Source organism: Apteryx mantelli, chromosome 13, assembly GCF_036417845.1.
Source record: "Apteryx mantelli isolate bAptMan1 chromosome 13, bAptMan1.hap1, whole genome shotgun sequence".
NCBI classification, from domain to species: domain Eukaryota; kingdom Metazoa; phylum Chordata; class Aves; order Apterygiformes; family Apterygidae; genus Apteryx; species Apteryx mantelli.
This window is the reverse complement of record NC_089990.1, coordinates 6,100,524-6,127,253: the sequence shown is the minus strand read 5'-3', so window position 1 is coordinate 6,127,253 and position 26,730 is coordinate 6,100,524. Positions and strand designations below refer to the sequence as shown.

Genomic DNA, 26,730 nt, shown 5'->3' with positions numbered 1-26,730 from the left:
AATAATTTGGGAAGGTTTTATTACTATTACATTTAGTGGTAGGGTTGTCTGTTTAATGCTTTATATGTTTTTTCCACACTAGATAGGTGAGTTTATATTACATGGTGAAAAGCTATTAGTTTTCTCAAAAGGTTGTTGATTTCCCCCCCCCCTGCAAATTGCTAAATTATGTTTTCAATTTTATGGAAATGCTCTTTCATTTGTGCAGAATCCTGCACTCAGACGGTTAGGCCAATCTCATCATGCAAGGCTATTAGGCGAACTAATTGGATCTGCGTTACTGTGGCCGTATATTTCTATCAGGAATATTTAATAAAAGTGGAAATGCATGTGGAGATGGAGGCTGCGTCCCCGTGTTTTCGGAACCGGAGAGATTTCTGGCGTTTCAGCCGCCGCCTGAACGGAGCCGCCGGGAATTAGCTGCCTTCCCTTCGCTAGCTTCGCCAAAGCCTTTTCCCGAGCCTGACCGGCTTCGTGATGGCCAGAAGCTGCTAGATGCTGCCGTTTCTCTGGCATTAAGTCGAGGCCCATCTAATAGGCTTACGCCAGACAGGTGGTAACGCTTTTTACGCTGAAGCTGTTCGCCCCTCGGCACGCGGCACCCCGGCGCCTCTGGATGCGAAACCCCGGGGAAGGTGCTCAGCGGTGCGCTCCGGGCAGCACCGGTGCCAGCACGCGCTGCCTCGCCAGGCACGAAGCCCGCGGGATGAGGCGAACCCTTCCCGCGCTGGCCCGACGTTCCCGCTTGCAGAGCGCGTTTCTGTTGGTGCAATGCTTTTTTGTCGTGTACCGAGGAGGTATTTTGCTCCTAAACTGTATTCGCTGCCTCCTTGAAGCTAAACCGAAGCCCTGTGCACTCGCCCCGGGGGTGCTAAATATTAGTCACTGGCAGCACTGGGATGTTTCAAAATAGCGCTCAGCAATTTTCCTCTGTGAGAGCGGTTTCTAGTACAGCCCAAATCCTCTTGCTCCCTCAGATCTTCCTTCTTACTCCGATTTCTCTTGCCAAGTCACAAATGGGGACAAATCCTTGCAGCGAAGCGTGTAAGACCTGAGCGCTGCTTGGACCACTCTGCCGAAGGCAACGGGCCACGTGCTGCCGGCCTCGGAGAAGGGGCGACCACAGCGACAGCGGCACAGGGAGGAAAATCCGCTCGGCTTTAAGCATGAGCTGCTTAAATTATTCTGTTTCTCTGAAAGCAACCCACTGAATAACGCATCATGGTCACTTCTAGTTTTAATTTTAATCTCAGTCTAAGTACAAGCGTTTAAGTCCCCAAAAGGCCACTCACGCTTGGCTCTGTCCCGGGACACCCACCGCGGAGCTCCGGGGTCCAAGCTGCTCCTGCTCCCTGATGTTATAAAGCCTGGGAGCTCTGAGTGCTCCCCACGCAGGTCTGGTTTCAACAACCCCAAAGCACCAAAAATAACTTTGGGGCTGTTTCTCCTTGCTTTCCCCATTGCCGGCCAAGGCCTCTGGAGCCGCTCGTCGGTGGCCTCATTCTTCCTTGCTGAAAGCGGAGTTTTGACCTAATTGCATTCGCCCCGGGTTTGTGGAAACCCCTGATGTGCCTCCCACCCGAGAAGAGGGACCGGCGGCAGCGGTGACCCTGAGCGCAGTGGCTTGCTGTCCCTTTCTTGGCCAGCCTGTCCCCAAAGCACGCACACAAATGCACAGGGGCGCCGAGGGGCTGGAGCGGGCTGCGGACCCTGCGTTCCTGGTGACCGGCCCCAGATTTCCATGGGGAAGGAGGGTCTGACCGAGCAGCGGGGCTCTGCAGCCTGGGGCTTGCAAGGGGTCGGTGCCGGTGCCGCGAGATTGCTGCCTTCGAGGTGAGCTCCTACACCAGACACCTGCAGCTCGGGCCTGGCTTTGCGCCTTAACTGCTTTAAAGGACCGGGGGAGTCAGGAGAAATGATTTCTGCTTCACACTTACCTGCTTCTCAATTTCTGCTTAATGTTTAATGATAATAATATATATATCTCAAAACCAGCCCCCCAGAGAACGGTTTGATAGGCCTGAAGTTTATGTATTGCGTGCTGGAAAGATGTAGCATTTAAAAACACAATATATCTCTCTCCGTGAGCTGGTTCATTATTCTTACTGACTGGAAACGAGACCAATGCGAACATCTAGCGCAACTGCTTTTTAAAGAGAGCTCCCCTCCCGTAGATCCGCCGTCCTCCTCCGCGCGGGGCCGAAGCCTCCTGCCACTGCAGCGGGGCGTCTCGCACGGTAGCTGGCTGACGCTTGGAAAACGCTTTCAAACGCGCAGGTGCTAAATCTTACTGTTTGCCTTATTGGATTATTTGGCTGGTGCGATAAGGATGCAAACTTAATAGCAAAGCCCTCGGAGATCCATTAACGTCCTCGCGGATGAAAGCGAGGATGCTAACGAGGGGAGCGCCGAGGTGCCCCGCGAGCCCGGCCGGCCGGGAGGAGGACCCGTGGCTCATTGCGGGATCACCCTCACCAAGGGTCAGGCCGTTAACGCGGCTGGGAAAAACTAATACATGCAAGGTCACAGCATCCGGCGGTGCCGGGGCTGGAGCGGCGGCAAGGCACCGGGGAGCCGTGGACGGCAAGCGCCGGCCTGCGGGATGGGGCGGCTGGGGGAAGAGGCAAATCCCTTCCCTGCACATTAATTTGGGGGAACTCCAACCACTTAATGTTTCTGAGACGCATCCGGAGCCGGATTTGCGAGCCTCTTAAGCTGCTGTGGAGCTGGTGTCCGTCAGCTCCCTGTCCGTGCCAGCAAGAGGCAGGGATGGATAACTCCTGTGGCTCTTCACAGATAAGAGCACGGTTGGGGGCTCCTCTTAGTTTCCCCTTGTCACTGAGCTTGTCCGAACCCCAAGGAAATTGCAGGGTACGTCCCAAACCAAGCCAAAGAAAACAAAATTCCCATGCTCAGGTGACGGTGAGCCAAGGCTTTGCCTCCGTGGCTGTATTTGCAAGGTTGGCCACGCTCCGCACCCTCAAACCAAACCACGGGCACCGCGAGCCCTGGAGCATGGCAAGCCCAGGCGAGCGAGGAGAGCCGATGGGGACACCCGCCGCGTGCGCCCGCAGGGCAGATGGGTGCCGAGCTCACCGCAACTGAAGGCGCAGCGAATAAATACGTCGTGCCGCTTTGCCGGCTGCAGCACGAGGTTCAGAACAGCCCCGCGGAGCGGAGAGAGGGGCTGGGAAACCAGAGGCTCCTCCGCTTCGCAGCTCCTGTCCTTGCTCTTCCTTGCCATCGTGCACGGGGAGCTCTCCGTAAGGAGAAAGGGGGGGATGAAGGCGGCACTGGGCTGGGACAGAGCAAGCAACTGAGAGATTTAAAGAAATGGCCCCAAACCCGGCAGCCTCCTCAAGCTTTCGGCTTTGTGCTGGTCCAGGGGCTGCCTCTGAAATGCTTTTTTTGGGAAAATTCTTTCCAAAGAAAGGGGGAAGAGTTATACCAGATGGGCCAGTTTTTGCCCCAAACAAGCCCCGGCGGCAAGGGAATGACTGACGTGGATGACACTGCTGTTGCTGTCGCCAGCTCTCCACTGCGTCCCCAAGCGAAATGGGAGGATCAGGAGCAAAACCTGAGCTTTGGGGCCCGGTTGTGGCACAAACCGGGAACGGCTCCACGGATGCTGAAAGCAGGGCTGGGGCGCAGGGCTCGCGGGTTGCAAATCATCACGAATCCAGCAAGTGCTTCTTGCCGTATGTCAGTGGGAGAGAGGAACTCCGCGTCCCTAAAGTTTCTTGAGTTACTGGGTATGAAATTGCCAGTGGGTCGCACATCTGCTCTTCCACCAGCAAAGCAGTATTTCAGGAGCAGCCTAATGTTTCCGATACCTTTGGAAGAGCCTCATTACCGTGAGACTGGAGCCAGTCTCTGCTTGTAGCCTGGCAGAGATGCACCTCTCATATATCTCTTTGCAGAGCTTTTGCATATAATATTAAGCATTAAAATCATTGAATAAGGTATAAATCAGGTTTTACTGGGGTGCCTGTGCTCAGGAGAAAAATGATTGCTGGAAAGGAACCTGAACACCTTCTGGCCTTGGTCTGCAAAGATCGACTCTTGCATGGCATTTACGGTGTGCTTATGCCACACTGCCTGCTGCTTAGCTGCTTGCAGAGCTCTCCGGGTGTTACCGAGCCTGTGTGGGCAATCGGGTGTGCAGGGCCCATCCGGAGTTAAATCCAGGGAGGGTCTCCCATGCCTGCACGAAAGCTGTCGGTCTGCTCTCCCTGCGCACGCAGGGGCTAGTTCAGAGCGGACGGTGCCCCGCAATCTTGCATCCTCGCTCGTGCTGCTTGCTGGAGACCCCGCGGAGCGACAGCCCGAGCTCAGGAATTGTCAGCCCCGCTCTGTTTCATACGGGAACGGGCTGGGCGGCTCCCTTGCAGGCTGCCTCTTCAGGCGACCGATCGCTGGGAGATGCTAAATGGAGATGTCAGCTCGAGCGACGTCTGCCCGGCGCTCCCAGCAGAGGCAGCAGCGCACGGCGAATGGTTTTCTCCGTGTCTCCTCCGCTTTGATGCTCTCTGTAGCGCCGCGTCTCAAACGATTTCCTTATGCCCCTGCGCCCCTTGGTGGGTGCCCAGCACCCGTCACTGCAGCTGGAGACAGTTTGGGGGAGAGATGTGACCCGGCGCTCGGGCGAAGGGAGCGGGCGCTCCGAGGCTCCCTCCGCTCAGACCGCGGCGTCCCGTGACCCAGCGCAGCCCACGCTCCCGGCACGTCGTGGGTTTATAAAGGAGGGTCTGTAAAAAACTGGTCTGGAAAGGTCTGGGTCTGGCTGGGATCTTTGTACCACAAAATATGCTGCAATTTCAGAAGGCTTTCTGTCCCGTAGCGGGAGGGAAGGGAAGGGCTGCGAAAGGGCGAGTGCCAGGACCGAGGCGCAGAGATTTCCCGCGGCTCCGGGAGGCATTTCCGATGGGAGTTTCCCGCGACTGGTCTCATTTTTGGACAGGTACAATGAGTTGTCCGGGTGCTCTTGACAGACAGCTCTACTGGCATTCGCAGTGCCTCCACGCGACGCGTTTACCCGAAGGCTTCGCTGCTGCCGCGGTGCGATCTGCTCCCAACCAGCTCCAGCGAGCGGGTGGTTTATCAGCCGCTGCTTTTCGGGGTGAGGGAAAGGCTAGCGCCTTATGGATCCATACGGCTACCCGGCCATCTATCATTGCTCCCGTGGCAAACGTGCTCTTCTGTTTTCCACCAGACAACGTGCGTGGAGGACTGCTCTGCAGCGAAGTGCTTCTCCCTCCTCCTCCTCCACAAACGGCTACGAAACCCCGGACACGCGGTTTCTGCAGGACGAAGAACAGGACGGGAAGGCTCCTTCGGCCCCGGGAGGCCGGTGGTGGTGGCAATCGGCTTCGGGCCGGCGACCACGGCACCGCGGGGAAGAGCGCAGGGAGACTAAGTGCGGTCTGTCGGCAACCCGGCACCGTCCACCGGGGCGTGCGAAGCCCTCTCCTACGTCTCTCCTTGACTCTTTAATTGATTCAGGCTTTTCCCAGGGGAGGGATTCAGAGGAGCGTTTGATAAAACCAGCCGCGCGTGATCCTGCCTCTCATTACTCACCGGCTCGAGGCAGGTAGACGATTAAGTGAAATTTTTCCAGCCCGAGCAGTCCTAACACGGGGAGTTACCAGCCTGGACGCGAGACAGCTCGGCTCTGCCCACGGCTGCCGGCAGCCAACGGGCCTTTGCCTCTGATCTTGGAGCAAATCGCCCGCAAACCCCCACGGATTAGAAGAGGGACCAGTTGTGCGGCTGCACAGTGTGTGGGACCGCAGCCGCCCGCTTGGTTTGGGCTGCAACGGTCCCGACGGACCCAGCCAAACCCAGAACTGGCACCCGGGAACGCCTCTATTTGAGGAACCGTTTAGTTAAAATCTGAGCTTTTTTTTTGGCCAGCAAACTTTGGGCCACCTAAAATAGTGGCTGAAAGAAAGGGCCACCACTTGCTCTTGTTGCGGTTCCACCAGTTTTAACTCACTTCTGACATAACTCTTTGTTGATAAATAAACTTCCTTTTTGCAGGTAGTCGTTATCGAGATAATGACAGCTCCTGCTGCAAAGCCAGATCCAGTAGCGAGCAGTAATGCTGTTTGCTAATTCAGTTTGAAATCGTAAGGCCCTCCATAGTGTTTGCATGGACACCTAAGTGCTGCTTCTCCTGCCCTGCACGTAAATCTCTGCCGTGACGGCACGCGTGACAGCAGCTGTGTACTTACCTGGGACAGTAAAAGCCTGCTGCACTCGGATGAAATACACACAGCAGGTCTGAAGACGGATCCAGGATACGCTCCAACGCCTTTGAGACAGCTGTAATTCAGCCCATAACCTAATATAGATTGCAATAATGTATATAAAGGAGCGCTTCAAACACCAGTCTTTGTGTTTTGCAATTCAGCCTAATTGATTCCCAACCCAGAGCGATCCTGAACGTGAAAACCAAACTGTTGCATAAGCCCAAGAAATCCATCACCGGATCGATGGAAGAGCCGCAGGAAAGACAGGTTAACTCTCCAGAGTGACACGGCTCACCCCGGCACGCAGCCCACGCCGTTTTATTTAAGCAACCTGCAGAGACGGAAACGTGGGAAGGGGAAATCCTGCTCCACGTCCCTAAGCGCGTGCCGCGCTGAGCCCGGGAGCAGCTGCTCCTCCGACTGAAACGAACTTCCCCGGCGGCGGCGCGGGCCGTTTCGCTGCCTGCCTGATGGGAGCTTCGCAGGCGCGCTTGCTAGACACAATAAACGCGCAATAAATAGTGCAGTCTGCGGGCAGCAACAGGCTCAGACAATCCATTAAGCGGGGAGACATGTGGCACATTCCAGCTTGTTAGTCTCATATCCATAATATATTTTAACAATCTCTCCCCGGCAGGCATTTTCTCAGAACAAGCGCACGGGTCGGACTTTCATTTCTCGCTCCTCTTCCAAATTTCAGAGTGGAAAAAAAAGCTGGTAGCAAGCCCTCAGCGATAATTTGATCCTGTATTTGGGGTGTTTTATATTTGTTTTTTTTCCCCCTGCTCTTTTGCTTACGTGTGCTGCGAGGGCCGCACGCTGCTGTGTCCCGGGGCAGCGTGTTCAGTGCTCACCCAAGGGCACCCTGCACCCACGGGTGCCCCGGCCCCGTCAGGACCAGGTTACTGGCACAGCCCTGGGGCCCGTCCAGCGCTGCCGCGGTGCCATCACGGCACAGCCGTGTTCGCACGCATGCTCTGAGCTACCAGAGAGCGAAAAGATCCCAGGCGAAGCCCCACTCCAACAGCCAGGGAAAAGCCCCGTGCAGGGCATGGTGCGTGCAAGCCAGCTCTCACCCACAGCTCACGCTGGGGACGGCCAGGACTTCAGAGGAGAAGCTCTGTTGAGTCTATTTATTTGCAGCACAACACAACGGGCTCAGGCAACACGTGTGTTTAAGTGCAAACAAGAGACAATCCACCCTTCAAATTCCATGCAGAATGCACACTTGGCGCTGTTCAAACCCTGGGCCTGGCCACGCAGGTGGTTAACTGCAGTGACGGCAAGCGTGCAAGCAACACTGCAACACCCCACCCCATGCAAACGAGCAAGCAACATTGCAACGCTCCACCCGGTGCAAACGGGCAACACTGCAACACCCCACCCCGTGCAAACGGGCAAGCAACATTTCAACGCTCCACCCCATGCAAACGGGCAAGCAACACTGCAACTCTCCACCCCGTGCGAAAGTGCAACAACACGGCACCCCTGCAAGCAGCACCGCGGCACCCCAGCCCGTGCAAACGAGCAACACTGCAGCAGCGCCCCCCCTGCAAGCAGCACTGCCGCCCCCCGCGGCGTGCAGCCCCCTCCCGGGCCGCCCCCGGGCACCGGGCGGCTTCCCAGGGCGGCGCCGCGCTCCGGCCGAGCCGGGACCGCACCGGAGGGGGGGCGGGGGGGGGGCGCGCGCCCGCCGCGAGGCCAATGAGCGCCAGGGCGGCGCCGCGCGCGGGGCAAGTTTGCCGGTGCCGGGGCGGGGGCCAATGGGCGCGGGGGCCCGCTCGGCGGGGGCCAATGGGCGGCGGCGGCGGCGGGGCGGGGGGCCGAGCTCCCGCCCCGCCCCGCCCGCCCGCCCGCCCGGCGCGCAGCGGCAGCGGCAGCAGCAGCAGCCCGGTCCCGGCGCAGCGATGCCTGGCGGCGGCGGCGGGGCGGCGGCGTAGAGCAGCGCCCCGGTGCCGCGGGAGGATGTCGCGGAGCGGCGGCGCGCTGCTGCTGCTGCTGCTGCTGGCCGCGCTGCTCGGCGCCCCGGCGGGCGCGCAGCCGGCGGGCGAGGCCGCCTGCCGCCCGGTCCGCGCCGCCTTCCAGGTGCTGCAGCCCGGGGCCAAGTGGGTGCCCGAGAGCCCCGTGCCAGGTGAGCGCCGCCGCCGCCGCCGCCGGGGGGACGGAGCCGGGCGGTGCGCGGGGGCGCCGCTCCGCTGCGGGGCGGAAACGGCGCCTGCGACCCCCCCCCCCCCAAAGAAAAAGGGGAGCGTGCAGGTGCGGAGGCCCCGCGGGGGCTTGCGGGGGGGTCGCAGGCAAGCTCGGCCCGCCGGGCGGACGGGGGGGTGTCGCTCTGCCCGGTGGCTGGCGCCGACGGGACCCGGTGCCCGCGGTGGTGGCCGTTACGGGCCAGAGCTCGACGCCGAGGCGCCGCTCGCCTCGTTCCTGAGGCGGAATCAGCGGGACGAGCGGATCTGCTGCCTTTAGCCGCCCCCGCAGCTCCCCGCGGGCCGGGGCGCCTCGCGCCCTCGAGGCGGGCGGGCGGGCGTCGCGTGGCGTCGCGTGGGCCCGAAGCGCGGGAGCGGGGATGAGCCGCCGAGCGGGAGCGGAGGACGGGAGAAGGCGCGTGTGGGTGCTCAGGGCTGGGGCCGCGAGGCGTTGCCGCACCCCGAGTCCCCTGGGCTGCGGGCTGCAGCCTTGTCTCATCTGCAGGCAGTGTTCAGACACGGGTGCCGGTGAGAGAAAACCTCCCTCCTCCTCCTCCTCTATCCTTGCGCCCCCTTCCCCTGCCTCTGGGCTCTCAACGCTCCCTTCGGAGTAGCCGCCGGAGCGGCATCTCCGCTCTCTCCGTCCTGCGGGGTGTCCTGTCAGGAGGGAGCTGGAGCTGGAAGCGCCTGGAGATGTGTTTGCATGGAGAGCTGCAGGGAGGGGAAGGAGCTGCTCTCGCCACCGTTAAAATGCCAAATTCTGTTGTCTGTAGTTAAAGAAATGCTTCTGGGGAAGTTGGTGAAATGCTTGCTTTGATCCCCGGCAGCCTGGCCCGTCCTCTCCCCGGATGGTTGCAGCGGGCGCAGGGCAGGTCGTTGCAGGGCAGGTTGGTGCCCAGAGGTTTCCCGAGGGTTTTCCCCATGGAGAGGAGAGGACCCTGCTCCATCCCTGGCTTTCAGGAGCAGCCAGGAGCCCCCTGCCTCCCCCTCCGCCGAGCCCATGGCTGGCGGGATCGATATCTCCGGACAGGGCTGGCGTTTCGAGTGAATGCTCCCAGCCTGTTAGGGTGATAAAGTCCCCACATCTCAAATCGAAAGTGGATTTTACATTTGCCTAAGTACATAAACTTGATCATAATTAAAGCAATGACGGCTTGCTTTTACCTTGGATCTGGCCCATCTCAGATGGCTCTGGGTAGTAATTACACTTCAGAGCGCTCGCTTCTCCTAGTAGCGGCTGCATAAATCTCTGTAATAGGGGAACATCACTCAAGGACTATTTTCCAGGCTTCTGTTTATTGCTTTTTTCCTTTCATACATCTGTCAATTAAAAAAAGTTTTGGAGTTTCCAGGCGCAAATCACCATGGAATCAGTTCTCAGAACCTGTGTCTATACATCATGCAAGCCTGGAAAACTGAAGGTTTGCACAGCTTATTTAAAACATTTTTTTTTTTTTTTTTGACACAAGCAGAAAGCAGTGACTCCTGGAAACCGCGTTTGGCATTACGAGCGGTTGTGGCTAAAGGCAGTGAGTGGAGGAAACATCGCAGTGTTGCAGCGCACGCAGGAGAAACGTCCCGTGGCTCCTTCCCATGGGTTCCCACGGGCCGGGGAGACGTTGGGGCAGCGCTGTCCGTGGAGGAGCCCGGCCACGCTGGGCTGATGCTTTTAATTAAAGAAAAAAAAGAAAGAAAGAAAGAAAAAAAGGCAATGCTGATAAATAATTGAGAGCGAAGTGTCGTGCTGTTTTGCGAGCAGTGTTAGCGGTTCTGGGTGCGGGATCGGCACCCCTGGAGCGCGGCGCTGGCACGTGTCTCCCCTCCGCTGCGGCGGCTCTTTGGGGCGGGAGGAAGCACCGGCGCCAGCAGCTCGGGTCACGCTGGGTGGGAGCGGAGACGGGTGACGGTAAAGCGCTTTTTACAGGCTTTTTTGAAGGCGAGGCTTGGTGCCGGCTCATGAGCTAGCGTGGGATCTGTGCTGGGGTAACTTCCTCTGCTGTTCATGTTCATTAATAAGTAAATCCTCTTTTTCTTATGCTGCCTGTCGTGGTTTTCTTCTTCCTTTTGTCTTTTCCCTGCATAATTTCTCATGTATAAATAGTAACTTGAATTTCCATTTTCCTTTTTTTTTTTTTTTTTTCTTCTCCCTTCTTTACTTCCAGATTTCCTGGCGGTCATGTTGGTGCTCCGGATACTGGGGCTGGCGTGCGTGGGTTGTTTCAGTCGGTGCAACGAGGAGGGTGGCTCCCCATGCAGACCTTGTGTGCGGAGCGGTCTTACTGGGGAGAAAAAACAAAAAAAGCGGAATTGTTTTGATGGCCCCGTGCTTCTGTGCTCCTGTGGGAAGCCGGCTCCGGCCAGGGCGTCTCCGAGGGCTGGGAGGCAGCTCCCAGCGCCAGCCCATGCCGTGGGGGGCTCTGGCCGTGGGATGCAGGCGTGACTCCGCGCTGGGGGGCTTTGGCTTTTGGGCGATGCCGAGAGATGTGTTATTGCCTGGTGGGACGGGGCACAGGGGCGTCTCTGCCGTGGGCCGTGTCGGAGCTGGGCAATACTTGTTTTGGCAGATTTTTTTGAGGCAGCTTGTGCATGCCAATGTACAGGTTAAAAAAAAAAAAAAGGAGGGGTAAAAAAAGGAAAAAAGGAGAGAGAGAGAAAAAAAAAGGACCCCCCAACCCCGGCTCTTCCTGCCGGGCTCGCGCAGCCTGGCTCGCGCGTGGGCTCCCTGCACTCCCTGGCTTTCGCTGGGCTCTCCGGCGTGGGCCTGACGACGCTCCTCCCCGCGCAGCCCTCCGCTCAGCCGAGCGTGCGGGTTCGAGGTCCGTCTTCACTAGATAATTGAGTTTTCTGCTCTTAATTATTTCAGGCCTGCAAGCTCCTCTCTTGGCAGTTAGGAGAGCAGGAGCAGAACCCTAAAATTTAGTAACCTCCTCCGGCAGTCATTTTATAGTGAGATCATTAATTTTATTTTTATTTTTTTCCCAGGGGTTAATTTTAACAGCATCCCGAGTAGTGTTGGTGAGAGTCGTCGGCGTGACTGTAGGGTGGCGTGTGCGTGCGGGTGTAACGACTGTGTACGGTGAGCTGGTACCCACGCGTCAACTCCTTATTTTTGATGACAATATTGCTGATAAATTTGTAGGTCTATTAGGAGGAAACTCTCACCCTGCCAAATCTCTGCGTTGTCTTTATAACCTTTTCTTTTAAAAGGTACGGCGCTATAGCATGGTCATATTTGTGTGGCGGTCGTCTGGCTAATTTTGCGAGACTTCAGGAAGAAGAGGCTGGAGTCTGATGGCCTTGTGCGAGCAAAGGCAGAGCAGAAAATACAGGATAATTAAGCAGTAATAAATATCCCATGTAATACCCACACTGTTCCAACTTTAATCACCTATTGAATGAGATTGGTTTATAATTTATATCTCTTTAATTAGGTTTTAAAAAGATCAGCACTTAACCTGGGTTCTGAACAGCCGCGTTTCCTTTTCCCCGCAACGCTGAGCATTAAAAGCCGGTGATGGACGCTCGATCTCTCAGTCACGTAACTTAAACGAAAGTTTTTAATAAAAATAGTATTGATGTAGCTGGGGGGAAAAAATCCACTGTGTTTAAAGTTTGAGTCACTGCTTTCATCTGTTGCACAATCTGCATCGTGCTTTAAACAATTAGAGAAAGGAAATATCTGTAAGAAAGCTGCTGTTTTGGGTTAATGGGAGCAAAGCGGTGAGCCGCCGCAGCGGGAGAAAGCCGAGCGTGCGGCGTTCCTCGGGGAGCGGGGGCTGCGGGAACGAAATGTTAAGCAGGGGCAGATACTTATTTTGGCAACGCCTGGGGTAAATTTGGGGGAACGAATGTCGGTGTGATTTAAGCTGAAGTGGGGTCGGGGTGGGTAGGCTTGCGTGAAACTCGCGGCCTGCCTGCTGGTGTCTGATGGCAGGGTTGGAGCCGTCCCGGGATGTAACCGAGATCCAAATACGATCGTCATTAAGGAGTTTACAGCAACTGCCCACAGGTGATCTCAAACTCTTTTTTTTTTTTTTTTTTTTTTTTTTTTAACATTTAATCCACTGAAATTATCTTCACCTCTGCTGTGCCACCTCTCCGTGGAAATAATTGTCCGTCAAAGTAAAACTTAATGCTGTAAATTCACTAGTGACTGTTTTTCAGTTGAAAAAGAAAAGGGGGGGAAAAAAAGGGGGGGAAAAAGGGAAAAAAATAAAAAAGAAAAATCCCTGTGTGAGCAGGAAGAAGCAGGGTACTAAGGCACTAAAGAAACTACTGCAGCTGTAGAGAGACTAGTTCGATCTGCTCTGAGCATATGCAGAATTACTGGAGCATTCACCCTGCTGTTCCCCAAGGCAGCGTAATGGCATGGCACGCTCACGCTGCCCCGGAACGGGCCGCATCCTGCTCCCTCTTGCACACGAGAGCTGTGTTTTGGAGGGTCGGGCTCATTTGCTTCGTGCCGCATCAGTATCGCTAATCTTGCAGAGCTCGGTACGTGAGCATCTCAAAGCAATTTGATAAACACGTTGGAGTAACTCGTGGGACCCTTCCTTTGCAGAAGGGAACCCGTAACGATCTACAGCAGAAGGGGGAGGTTGTTTGCAAGGGCTGAGGCTGGCATTACACGGTGTAATGGCTTGAGACTTTAAGGAGAAGGTGTGTGGGGGGAACGCGGGTTGGGAGATGAAACAATCTTGACGGTAAGGGCCATTAAGCAGTGGAGCGGGCTCAGCGGCTTCCTGGCGGGAGCCGTCGCTGGAGGTGTTGGAGCGAGATGAGATGCTGGAGGGGGTGCTTTGGGGGGCAGGGGTAGGTTTGATGGCTTGTAGCATCTCTTGTGCTGCCTTCATGGAGCCAGGCGCGTGCGGCTGTTCAGCTTGCCATGGCGTGAGTGCAGCCCGCGTGCCCTGGCAAGCCGAAACGTGCTGTCCCTGCTTCGTGGGTGGCTTTGCCTGGGCTGGGGGGATGTTGGGGGGTCCTGGGGTCCGGCTGGCTGTGAATGTCAAGACTCCCTCCGTGCTAGTGGGACTTCTGAACAGGACCGTTTGGGGCCTGCTTTCCTCTTGGGAAAGAGATACACAGCAAATAGCGATAATAGAGCTGGCAGGTGGAGGTGGGACGTCACCCAAACCATGCTGCTGGGCTTCCTGCCGCGATGCTCTGCCCCAAAAAGCACCTTGTCCCTCGCCGCTAATTAGAGCCTGCCCTGCCTGCATTAGCCCGTTACACGTGCCGTGACGTTTTCGGTCATCAGTGCTAGCTGGCTGTCTCTGTAAAACGTTTTAAGCTGTCAGAGTTGATTCCCAGGCTCTTTCCTGCCCCTTTGATTGCTCTGCGACAGCATGGTGTCTGTCTTTTTACTTACTTCACAAAAATAAAAATCCATTTGAAGGGAGAAATTGGTTTAATTGCTGAAAAGAAGGATGGGAGGTGAGTAGATGACCTTCTGCTTCCTATCCCTGGCTCTCACTTGTGCAGATCTCTTAATTGCCAACTCTTGAAGATTATTCTATATTGGTATTTCCATTAATCATTGAAGGCTTTTTTTTTTTTAATTTGAAATGTGTCCTAATATAATAAATGTAGGAGGAAATAAGCTTTGTATTAAAAAAAATTTATGGCTGTATTGTAGTGTTAAAGTGACCATGCTAAGCCTTCTGGGCTGTAAATTGACTTAGCTTTGGTTTTAAAATACCTCTTTAACTTGCTGTTATATAACCACTTCTTTCGTTAATGCAGTGTCTTGCTGTTAGTTCTTTATGTGATTTTATGGGCTCTGTTATTTTTTCAACGCATGACATACCTGTCGCTGTGCTCCTCTGAAACAGCGTAGCCCACGCACCAGCGAGACTTGCTTTCTAGATGTCGGTAATACTGGCTCTTTCTCAGAGGGCGCTATGAAGAAATTCGTGCCATGCGACCCATTTTGCAGACGGGGAAGCTGAGGCAGTGGGTAAGGCTGGGAGCTGCCGGGTTGCCCCCCTGGAGGCGGGAGGGTGGTCAGACACCCGGCTCGTGTCCAGCCTTGGGTGTGCGTGGTTTGGCAGATCCTGCAGGACTTGCGCTGGTTAAGCTCCTTCGTGCGCAGGAAACACAAATTGCAGGTAAAACATTTCAGGTCAGCTTGTTCTAGCCTGTGTTACAGGAAGGGATGGGAGTGGGAGAGAGGAAGGTTTCTGTTGTCGCTGCTTCTCATTTTGTTCCTGGGCAGTGTCGCGGCACGGGCATGCCTGGAGGCTATTGAATTTAAGTAGAAATGAGTATGAAATGGGAGGTTCTCACTGATATCTGGCCCTGGATTGCCAAGTCTCAGTAATGTTTTAACGGAGTTATTGCTTACTGCCTTACTGCTTACTGGAGTTTATACTAGCAGCTTCAGATTAGATGTATTTTATTTGATAAGGCTATTTACTTCGATATGGGCATGTTACTTCATTTGTGTTTACAGGACCACAGTTTGCTATTGAAAGCTGATTAAGTGAGAATGAGAATTTTTTTTTTTAAGTGTGTGTGAATGTGATTTGGTATTGGCACTTCTAGCTCTTCTGGGTCAGGAAGTTCATTCATAAAGTATGAAACCAAATCTATTACATTTTAGGCCAAAAAGTGCAAATGTTCTATCTTCCCCTGCTGTTTGAACCTAAAAGATGAATGCCTTTCCTGATTCTCTTTATGACCTTTTAGCTAACAACGCTGCTTCTGAAACGAAAGCTAACCTCATCTCCTACCTCCAGGAGCGAGGGCTTTGGGAAAACCTCCAAAAGCCAAAGTTTAGCATCGCAACCAGTTGCAGCTTGAGATACTGAAGCAAGTGATGTTTCTCTTGCTTTGCGCCTGTGGTTTTTGTAGCACTCGGAAGCAGCGGAGGCGCAGCCTGTGTGTCTGTGCAGGCGCTCGCCTGCTGCCCCGACAGAGCCTGCCTTTTGCAGCGCTCGGTGCGTGCCGCAGGGTCTCCTCCTCTGCAGCGGGACTTGGGCGAGCCGAGCGATGGACCTGGCCTTGGCCTGTTGCGATGGAGGAAGGATGGGTTGGGGATCTGTGGGAGGACTTGGGTTATATTCACATGCGGAGAAATGCGTGCTTAAAAAAACAAACAAACTGTTGTTGTGTCGTGCAACTGTTGCTATCATTGCTGTGGATGTGAAAGAACGGAGACTGTAGGCAAATAACACAGTTGTTGTTTAAGTCTTTATGCGAATTACAAGCATAACCTGCATGTTGAGCTGCATGCATTGCTGTATTCATTGTAAACCCACAGCTTCAAATGCTGGCCCCTCCTTCCAGCTCCTGCTCCTTCATCTCTTCTGGCTGCCTGCAGCTCCGTACCAAAGTGCCCTCAGGCATGCGGGAGACAACGGAGCGATGCTGTGTCACTTTGCTCAGCACCAGCGTGCCTGGTGTGTCGGGGTAAAGCAAGCGTCTGTGCTAGTGTCCTTGCATAGCACTCTCTTGGGGGCTATTGCTCCACAGTCCTGGCTCTGCCTTAGCATGTGTTCGCCCTTGGCCGAGTGCCTTGCTCAGGACACGTTCCAGAAGCTTTGTAGGTTTGCCCAAACGGTCACCGAAATGATACATAGAGTTGGCTTCCGCTCTGCTCCACGTCCTAATGCAAGGTCTCTGCCCTCCTTGTGTGTGTCTCCAGGGTCAGATCTGCAAGTATGCATCCCGAAAGGCTCTACGTGCTGCTCGAGGAAGATGGAGGAGAAGTACCAGGCCGCAGCCCGTCTGAATATGGAGCAGCTCCTGCAGTCGGCCAGCATGGAGCTGAAGTTCCTTGTCATTCAGAATGCCGCCCTCTTCCAAGGTGGGAGCACGCGGGTGGTACAGGTGGGAGCCTGCGGGTGGTCCAGGCGCGTGCAGGCAGGAGGAGGAGGAGGAGGAGGAGGAAGAGGAGGCGGCAGTTCTGCTCTTCCTCCTTGGCATGTAGCATTCAGAAGCATGGGTGGCTGGAGGCTTTCTGTTCGTTAGTAATCCCCCCTTCCCCATGTTTTACTTGCTTTTTCTTTTGTGGCGTTTAAGCTGTACCTGCCTGCCCTGTAGTGTCAACGTTCCTCTGCTTCCCTTCGATGGTAAGTGGGGAGATTGCTTTGAGCACTGTGCACTGAGCTTCAGGGATGGTTCACATCTCCTGGCTTGAAAGGAAAGACAGATTTGCATTCTGGCTGTACTGGGGCTGAACTGGTGTGGTTTGTTCCGGTGTCCATTCTCACCTGTGCCTGCCTCTGCTCAGACGCAGGAGACCCCCAGGTCCCGGGTTGGATGCTAGTCCAGAGCCAAGGCTTCAGCCTTTGTCCTTCGTTAGACTTCACTCGTTTACTGGGACCTCTGTTACGAAGGACGCTCCTGTACAAGCGTGGCATGAGCGGGCTGGCCATAGCACCCCTTTTGTGCGTCCTGGGGTGTGAACCTTTGGCGCTGTTGAGGTCCCGATACCCAGCGAGAAGAAGTGTCTTTAGAGCCAGGCTGGGGCTTCCTTCCCACCTGGCCTGGAGCATGTCCCACGTCCTCTGCAGGGCAGCTCCCCAGGGGCCGTCCTGCATATTCCTGTAGCTGAAGCAGCACATGTAAATTGGAAGGCCAAGCCTATTTAAGTGCAAATTTAAAAATAAATGAACCCCCTGCTTCTCCAAGAATTAACCAATCTGTGTAAGTACCGTCCTGTCTGACTCGCCAGCTCCAAAAAGTAGCTTGCAGCAATATGATCTGGTTGTTACTCCAGTGTAATGCTTGGTAAGCATCTAATGGAAACTTGTTTTCTGGTATCCGCTACCAAAGTTGGCTGTTCCCAGTGGAGGTGGTGGAGACTGTCGTGGTCACGAGCACTGTCCTTCATGCTTGCCATGGGGTACTGGACTGCTTGGTAACCTGATGCTGTACAACGATAGCTCTGTTCTTTTCCTATCTGTAATGTGAAGTATTGTTTTTTAACAAAACTGACCTTTGACAAACATTTTCTATTGCAAATGCGTGCCAGCTTGTGTTGTCACTTAAATTTGCAAACGTTTTTCAGAGCCTTTACACTAGCAAAACTTATTCCCTTCGATGGTTAATGTGCAGTGAAACGATTGCTTGTTTGTTGAGTGCTCTCATATTGGGAATGCATCGTTCTATATTAATAGCATTTTTGCCTATATTTAAAAAAGAAGGCATGAGCAATCAAGCGTTTTTTTTTCCTTCATGCTGATATTTTTGTGGAATAATCTGATTTATTTTTGTTCATGCCTCACTAACAGCAAGACCCAAAGCCTGCCAAAGCCCGTGGGATCATGGCAAAGCTCTGTTCTGGTCCACATCTCAGATGTGTTGTGTTTCTCTGAAAGTAAAATCAAATAAAACGCTGAGGAGGTAATAGTATTTTTTTTTTTTGTAGTGCTTCTTAATGCAATGATCATTCAGTTCCAATTTGCTAGACCGAATGGGGTAAAACTGATGAGATACTGGTTTGATAGACATAGGAAATGTGGACTAGCTTCAGAAATGGTGGATAAGCTGCCTGGAATACAAAGTCTCTGCCTCCTCTGCTACCATTTGACCAAAACATTGCAGTTTTGGAGTTCTTGCTGTGTAAGGAATGAAATCCAAAGTTGTGTCTAGCACAGTGGAGGCAGGTGCTGTCTCTATGAACCTTCTGCCTCTTCTGGAGAGAGTTGTGTCCCCTGCTCTGATTTTTGACCACAGATACCATCCTGGCCACGAGAACCCTTTCCGCATGCGAGGGTTTTGAAGCTAATGTTATTCTGAAAAGCCTTGGTGCAGGGAATTGCCATTCTTCTTATTGGGGGCAGAAAAGCATTTCATTGAAATGTTCCTGACCACTCTGCTAAGGATTTTAGAGATCTTCTGTAATGCCATTGTAGAAGAGGAATTTATAACTGGAGCCATAGAAGAGTTCATTTTAATTAGCTTATATAAAGTGTTTTGGACTCAGAAGGACAATTCATTAGTTTTCCAAATTTGGGTACTTTTGTTATCTTTAAGTGTAGATGCTCAACGTCCGTAGATTAAAACCTTTTTTTCTTTTTTAGGTGGATCTTTTGATTGCTGTTTGCGTGTTTTGACAGCTGCAGAGCCCAGGGCTGTTTCAGCTCCAGAAATTGCGTCTGGACCCGGCATACCACAGTCTGATTCCTTCTTTCCTGTCGCCCTTCACAGCGTGGGGCAGGCACCCGTCTCGGGCCGTGTAGCTAAGGGGTCTGGTGCTGCGGGGGTTTCGATTCGAGGCATGGCACCCGCCGCCTGTTTGCCGTCGCCGGTTTTGCGAGGGTGTGTGCCAAGCACCGCTGGTTGCAGACCAAAAACAGCCCGCAGTCCTTGTGCTGCCGGGAAAGGTAGCGCATCTGGGCTGCGGATGCTCCCACGCCCGGCAGTGGGTCGGACCCGGTGTCCACTGGGGACCCTCCACCGAGGACGGGCAATTGCACTGCTGTCTGAAGCAGGGTGATGTGTTGGTATGGAAACGCGCTGCTCGTTAAAAACACAAAAGTGAAGCCCTTCAGTGTTCGTTTTAATATCTCTAGCCCCACATCTAAAGGGACTGCTAGTCTGACAAACAAAATCTTGCCAGATGTTATTGTTTTGCACTAAATTTAATTTCTTCCTGCTGAAGCTAGGGCTACATCTCCGCTGATAAAGATCAAGGGAAATTGTCTGGCATTTACAGAAATTCTCATCCAGGCCTATCTGTTACAATATTCACTTAGCAAAGTTTATTAGATTATTAGTTTTAGACCCTTGGGCTCTTTCTTTATTGCAGTTAAGGGGGAAAACAGTTCCCCCCAAAATCCCCCCCTTCACTAAATTTAAATGGTACAATTAGAGCCTGGTCTTATCTTACAGGCATTTCTTAAAATTATGAAGATGATTTAGGTAGTGATTTAATGCCTTGGAAACTTGCTGAGTTTGACAGTGTTAAAATTGATTGTAGCTGCCTCCACTGCAGTTAAATCTTACTCTAGGATTTTTTTGCGGGCAGTTTTTTTTTTTTTTTTAAACTTTCATGCAGTGTAACCGTGCTATTATCTAGCCCATTTTTGCACTTTCCAGTTCAGGTTCTTGGCTGATTACAGCTACGTTGGGTATCGTGGAACCAGGCTAATTTACGTTAATTCAGGACTTGCTCATATGTCTTTTTGAAAGCGATACTGTTGCTCAGGGGTTCTCATCCAAACCTCATCCCGCTAGCTGAGTTTGTGCGGCTAACATGCTGCGGCAAACGGCGAGAGCCATGCCTGCCGTTTCCTCTTCCTTCGGACCGTACAACTTGACTTCTTGTGGGGGATTTCTGGCCCTGCCATCACCTAATCGTTTTCTATTAAAACAACCAAAAAGCCCTCAATAAACCCTATGGATTTCCTAAATATCCAGTCTTAATCTGTGACATATACTTCACTGTTGTTGAAATCAACGGTAAACTTGCATGGGAAAATACCAGGTTTTGATCTTTTTTTCTTCTCAGCTAATCTTTTGTTTGCTTGTTTGTTTTTTTTTTTCCGTTCACTCTAAAGAGTTCTCTGTTCGTGTCTGGTGCGGGGATTTGGGGAGGGGGTGGGCTGTGTGCGTATTCATCATGCCTGATATTTCTTTGACTTCCGAAGTTCAGGATTCTTCTCTTGAGTGGTGGCATAAAATTTTCTCTTGCACATTGACAGGGTTGCAGTGTGGACAACAGAAAATTAAAGCCGTATCAGCTACTCAATCGTAAATCCCTCTCTGATGATACATGCTCCCTAGTTCTTTGCTGGGGGGAAATGCGGGTTTTAAAAAGGGGGGAAAATGTGGCAGTGTTAAGCACCGAAGGACCCTCTAAGGGAAGAGGAGCGTCGGCGCTCATTGCTCCGTGTAGGGCTTGCTGGTAATCTTCCCCTTCCAGCAGCCTGGAGCGCGGTCGGGAACGGCACAGCTAACTGCTAGGGGCTGCTTCTGCGGGAGTAATGCGGTGTGCTCATGGAGGAAGTTAATTGCATTATTTTAATGATTGCTCAAGTAAGTTATCAGCAGGATCTCGCAGTGTCCTCCTGCAGCCGCCGCTGCAGATCCAGCGCTGGGGTGGCCTCTCTTGGCACGGTGCGAGCGCCAGGCTGCCCGCCTGTGCCAGGGGCTGCTCGGCGATGCATCTCTACTGCAGCGGCGTAAATCTTGGGATGTGCCACATGCATGTTTCTGACTCTGAACCTTCCCCCCCTGCCATTTTTGTAGAGCAGCCTGCCTGGGTGGTTTTCACGTGCAGGGGCCGGTAGTTTGATACTGGGCAGCCAGTGACAGGAGCAGCTGGATGCCATGGCTTCCCAGGAGAGCTAGTTTCTAGCTTAGCCTTAAAGAAAGGAAGGATAAAATCGGCACCCAGGGTATTTTGTCTTTCTTTCCCCTCCCCAGCTTGGAGAGACAGCGGGCCGTCCCAGCCTGCATTCCCTGCGCTTGGCTCGTCTGGGAGGACGCCGAGACTGCCGGACAGCCAGAGTGGATCTGGGGACGATGTCTGCCTCTGCCTGCTCCCGAAACGGCGCCCCGTACGGCATCGCGGGGCGCTGGGCGAGCGCGCGGGCTGCAGGGGTGTCGCTGGGAACGCGGCGGAAGCCAGGGAGGCAGGAACGCCATTACCTGAGCTGGAACGTGGCCAGGGCGCTGCAGCTGAATTCCCCTGGGCGACATCCGCCAGCCTTAAATTAAGGCGCGATCTTTTTCCTATCCAAGGCGATGGCGTTTAGCCCTCTGAAAATGGGAACCGGCAAGCAAGTGGAGTGCTCTCGGGTAGCTAGGGGAGGCTCGCGGGCACCGCAGAGATTCGAGGGGCTTTGGGGAGGTCTGCTTCCGAGTAGTTTCTAGGAAGGCAGCGATCGCGTCAGTACGGACAAACCTGCCGCTAGGTGTTTGGTATTCTCTCGGTCATGGGCGGATCCTGTCTTTTCTCTCCTCCGGAGCTGAGCTCTCGGTGGTCCTGGCACAGCAGCGGCTGTGAGGAGGACTTCGATTCACCTCTTCCTCCGTGCTGCAGGAGGATAAAGGCAGAGCCATAATTCTCAGTCCTGCCAGGCAGCTCTGAAGGCTGTAAATCCTCCATTAGGCATAAATGCAGCCATTTTGGTTATTTATGGTTATTTACGCTATCCATTCATATCTGTCGGGGATGAAGACAGTTTTGACATTGCAGGCTTCTATCAGGTTATCTTTAATCAGTTTAGAGGCACCTAAGCCACAAATATATCAAATAGCCGATCCTAATGTCGGAGTCCTCTACAGTATGACTGAATTATTTATTTTGTTATGATGAAAATGTCTGGGCTTTATTGGGTTTTCTTTGAAGAACTTGATTCTGCTTGAAGTCTGGAAGATAAAAGATCCATGATTGTCTCTCCAAGAGTCTTATTCCAAATCCTTCAAGGCTTTTCATTTTTCATGAGCTGCTGTTACTACTTTAGAGTCAAGGTGAGGGAGTTGCGATTCTTTTTTCCCCTCCCTGTTGCAGAGGTTTAACTATATAAAAACTTTTGTCTTTACTAATTATGCCTTGGCTGGGTAAATCTAAGATGCATGCAGCATCCATTAGGTGAGAAGAGGCTGGTGGCATGGTGAGAGCTGATGTAAGTTGTTTGCCAGGAAGGGATTCTGGGGATGCCAGCGCTGCTGTGTGGGCTTTGTGTCTTATTATTTGGTGTATTTAATAGTCCGATGCTTCTAAGCCAATTAGGTCTGACAATGCGGGAGGGAGTTTCAGGTGTTGGCGGTAGGAAGAGCTGGATATGCTTTAGCACCATGCTTTCTGAGCAACGTCAGCTTTGCACGGTCTGCACGCTGCTGCGGCTTGTGGCGTGGGGAGGGAGATGATGGTGAGAAGTCTCTAGCCTGAAAAATTAGGAATCCGCCTGTGGAAAGCAGCGGAGGGGAGCAGGGCGGAGAGTTGGGACGTCTGAGCTGAACCGGCTCTGCGCGGGGAGGGTCAACGTTGCGGTGTGATCCGCCGCCGGGATGGCGCGGGCTGCAGTCACGTGTGTGCCGACTGGTCCCGTGCTCAGCAGGCGGCACGGGTGCTCTGGCCGTGGCAGATGCTCTGTGGGAAGGCACATACTCTGGGAAAATGCCTGCTTTTCACAGTGCTGTTACTCGGGGGTTCCTAGGTACCTGCGAACGGTTTTGTCAAGTTACGGTCCAGACTGTAACAAAAACCTCTAGTTCTGCTGAGCCCTCCAGCGGGATTTCCTGTGCTCGGGAAGCTGACTCAGCGAAAGACGTTTCCCAAAATGAGCTGCTACTTCCAGCTGTAACAGTAATTACCGGACACGTGGTTCCAGATACTACACAATTAATCCAAGTATGCTCGTTAACCGTGCCTTGCACTCGAGGTGCTCTCCAAAACATTCTCATCCTCTGCGCCGCTGCGGTCGGGAGACAGGGAAGTCTGCTGCTTCTGGCAGTGTTTGTCCAGGCCTCGGCTGCCTTCCTTGCTGGCTGAGTCCTTCTGCCTTTCGTTTACTTCACTTTCGGAGGTCGAGAGCTTTACCTGTTGCTCTGCAGCACATCTGTGCTCAGTGATAAGCTGGGATTACACGGCTGCGTCAGGAGAATGGTTGATTTCCACCGGACACAAGTGTTCGTAGGGCTTGTGGAGCCGTGGAGTTCCTGGAAATAACTTTTTTTTTTTTTTGCTTTAACTATTTGAAGACATCTGAATCTCCATTTTCTCTTGACTTGATACCTGTCAGTAAATACATTTTATGTTTCAGTTTTTGATGAAACAAAGTGTCTGCAGGTGCTAAATGGTATTTCACTTCTGATGCCCTATAGTTTTGCAGAGCTAAGTAAGAATGGGACTTTGGTTCTTCAGTTTTCTTTCTTCCTCCACTCCTAAACTGCACTGACAGAAAACTTTTCATAATCTGTTGGGTTTGGTCTCAGAGATTTGCAATTGCATTTTTAAATCCGTGTTGCATTGCAAACTTTGTGTTTCTTTGTCCGCTAGCCTGCAGCTTGCTTTTAGATAGGTTTCTGTGAGATAGCTGTGTTTAGCGAAGCCACACTTAACCTGCACCATTAGCACTTTAGCGTTAATGCCGTATGTTAAGGTTTGGTGGTGTTATGACTTTGGTTGTGTGACGAGGTTCTGGGAGGGAGAAGGGTTGGCCCCTCTCCCTGGCCTCGTTGCGAGGGGGAAGCTCATTCGTCCCCGTCTCTTGCTGGTGAATAAGGACAGAGAATTGCCTGTAAACACAGTTTATTCTGCTTCACCTCATCCTTCCTTTGAATTTGCAGCTGCATCGCTCGTGGCAGCGGCGCTGGGGATGGAGAGGGTCTGCAGGGGGAATTTGCCAAAAGTTGCCTCTGAGGCCGTTCAAGTGTCCAGCTGCAGGCTGAGTATTGGCCTGTCTTCGTGCACAGCTCTTCTCCAGTGCGGGAGGAAAGTGGTGTTAACTGAATAAATGCAAAAAGAAAAATGCTCCGAATCTAGCGTGCGGAGAGCGGTTGGTGTAGGGTGCCAGGAGAGGAACGGTGCACATGAAAATGCCTGTGGTCCTGGAGCCTCTGCGGTGCCGTTTGAGGCAGAGGCTCCAGTGTATCTGCTAACTCTTAGTTAAACACTAAGCTGACATTTAGAGTGGAGTCAGAGAATGAATTTGGTTTGAGAAGAGAATATTAAAACTCATTAGACTCCTACAACTAAATACGCATTACAAATTGATCTCTGATACTCCTGCTGCTGTTTGGTCCTTTGCTAACTGAAGCCTTGATGCATCCTTCTCTGCACACCCCCAGTGGTGGGTCTCTTCTTTGAAAGCTTCTTGTTTCCTTGTTTTTACTAATGTGTATTTAAAATAGGAATTGTCTCACTGGGTCAGTTCAGGCCAGTATTCTGCCGTTGGCAGTGGTTCCTGCCAGATGCTTTGGATGCAGGAAGTTTGTGGAAAACCGCGGTGATATGTTTCCCAGGTTAATAACCATGCTTCAAGCTGATGATTACAGGTAGGTGGAAAGAGCTGTCTGCGTAGTGAGCGATCTCCACTTGTCACAATTGGTCTATGGAGGTAATGTGTTTCCCTTCAAATAAGCAGAACTTATTGTTCATAAATCACAGTTAATCTGTTTATTACACCAGCATACGAAGCTGGCAGTCTGGAGTGTGCTATAATGCTTAGCTTTAGGAGCAGAGCTGTAATAGGAACAGCAGTTTCAAATGATTTGAAATTGGGGGATCAGCAAAACGCAGAAGTTTGTGGAAGCTCTGGGCATTAGAAATGACTGCTGAGGATTGATGAGTTGCTTTAACAAATTGTAAAATCCATCATGCAGGAGTTAGGGCATGAAACTGCCCTCCTGAGCTGCATAAAGCACGGCTTTGGAAGTATCTCATGACAGTGCGCGCTGCCGGGAAGGGAGATTTTGAAAGATGCTTGTTCTGCTTTTGTTTCTCCCTCTCGCTGCCGGAGTTGAAGCGTGGGCGCTGTGCCGGCGTGCCCCTGCCGGGCTGCGGGAGCGCGGGGCGGACTTCCCCTTCCCCGCCGCGAAATCTTGCTGACGCCCGTTCCTTCATCGGCGAAATGAGCCTTGGAGGTTAATAGGGGGCTTTCCGTAATTGCTTACAAGCTGCTTCAGCATTTTTAAACACCGCGCTTAGTGTTGGGCTTGAGGGTCCCTGATTCAGGCCCAGGGTATGCAGAGGAAGGGAGGGTTTTTTATTTTATTTTATTTTATTTTATTTTATTTTATTTTATTTTATTTTATTTTATTCTTTTTGCATGTCAAGAGCCTTGAGGGGCCTTCCTTCTGCTACCGATGTACCATCACCTGCTGGCTCTGCCACTGCCCTCCCAGCTGGGAAGGGGGAGGATGCGAGATAACCAGAGTGAGAGGACCCGTACGTTCCTCTGAGTCTTCTGCTTCTAGAAATGGGTTGTTTTCTGTAATTATGTTTTGAGTTGGGAGTTATTCTTTGATAGTTCAAGTACTAACATGCTTAAAATGCCTCCTAATACTATAATGTAGTCAAATTACATTTTTCTAGTTTGTGGTAGAGTGCTATAAATGTCATGTTACCCTCAAACATTTATAGGATGTTTATAGGGTTTTTTTTGTTTTTTGTTTTCCTGGTAGTTCCCATACAGAAATGGGCATGCCAGCATTTTCCATCTCTTGGCCCGAAAGGGTAAGAGAAGCATTTTCATTGTGCAAAGTATTTAAAATGCATAGAGGGATCTGGTTTGCAAACGTTGCTGGGGAGGAAGGGGAAAGAAGTCTACACCCACCAATAAAGCCAGGGGCAGGAGCCTGGTTCTGCAAAGAAAATATTCTGCTAGATTGTCATCTACTTTACTTTTAAAGCAGCAATAAGATATAGCGATAAAACGGCCAATGGTGCATTTCACGCGAGGGATATGAACTCTTGCCGAGCCAATTAAACTGTCAGTGTGCGGTGGTTTCACGTACCCTCCAGCAAACTGGGTCACCTCAGGTGTGTTACTCACTATGTGACTTCATCACTGATGTGAAATCAATTTTAGCAATTTATAATCTTTCATTTTATTATGGAAGTATATTAATCTGTGAAAAAGGCTGCTCAAACAGTGAGGGCAGATGAGACCTTTTTGTGCTGGTGTATATAGTAGTGCTTCTTGGATTATCTGCTATGTGGAAGCCTGTGTAATTTTTGGACACGCTGGAGGTACCAAGAATAACAGTTTTCAAGCTTTGATGGGTTTTATTCGTAAAAACTTGTAAAATCGTATGAGTGTTTTAGTCTAATATCTTTCACTACTCAAATTTAATAGTGTGAAATTAGCTTTATTCTTTCGGTTCAGAAGAGGCACACCCTTCTGTACTCCTTCCAACATCAAAGACCAGCAGACGAGCAAGTCTGAAGGTTTCATAGTATGTACCACTCATTGGAAAAATGAAGCGGATCCATTCAGCGTGAATGTCAGAGATGCTGATGGATGTGGGATCTTCCCTGCGTTTTGTTAAATGTTTGAGTTTAATTTTTCAAGCCTGAACAGACCAGTTGCTTGGCAGGAGCAGTAAACCGAGCTGTGTCCAGATCAGCCCCTCATCTTCTTAAAACTAAATCTGAGCTTGGGAGCTCCGTGGATGTTGGAGGGTGGCTGTGTCCTTCTGTGCACCAACAAACCCAGCGCAGCAGGAGAGGGCCTGTGTCCCGTCTCCCAAGCTGATGAGCCTCTGGAGTCGCTAGAAGAGTCTCCAGCCTGTTTTTACTGTCCGGTGGGTTTGATGGGGCTGTGACACAGATTGCCACCCAAGTCAGCTGTGACCTGAAGGGTGGAGGAAGCCTCCCTTGCATCAGCAGATAA

At 52.3% G+C, this 26,730-nt stretch overlaps 1 protein-coding gene across 2 annotated transcripts in view; it reads left to right on the top strand.

The window, feature by feature from the left end:
- Window positions 1–8,216: 8,216 nt before the first annotated feature.
- The window catches only part of GPC3 (glypican 3), a 139,884-nt gene continuing 121,370 nt past the window's right edge, over window positions 8,217–26,730 (top strand). For both annotated transcript variants that reach the window (XR_010885524.1, XM_067304119.1), the window contains exons 1-2: window positions 8,217–8,382; window positions 16,083–16,244. Coding sequence is in view for 1 of the 2 variants with exons in the window: in XM_067304119.1 (XP_067160220.1) it covers window positions 8,217–8,382; window positions 16,083–16,244 (328 nt within the window). In the remaining variant the exon portion in view is untranslated. The remainder of the gene's footprint in view (window positions 8,383–16,082; window positions 16,245–26,730) is intronic.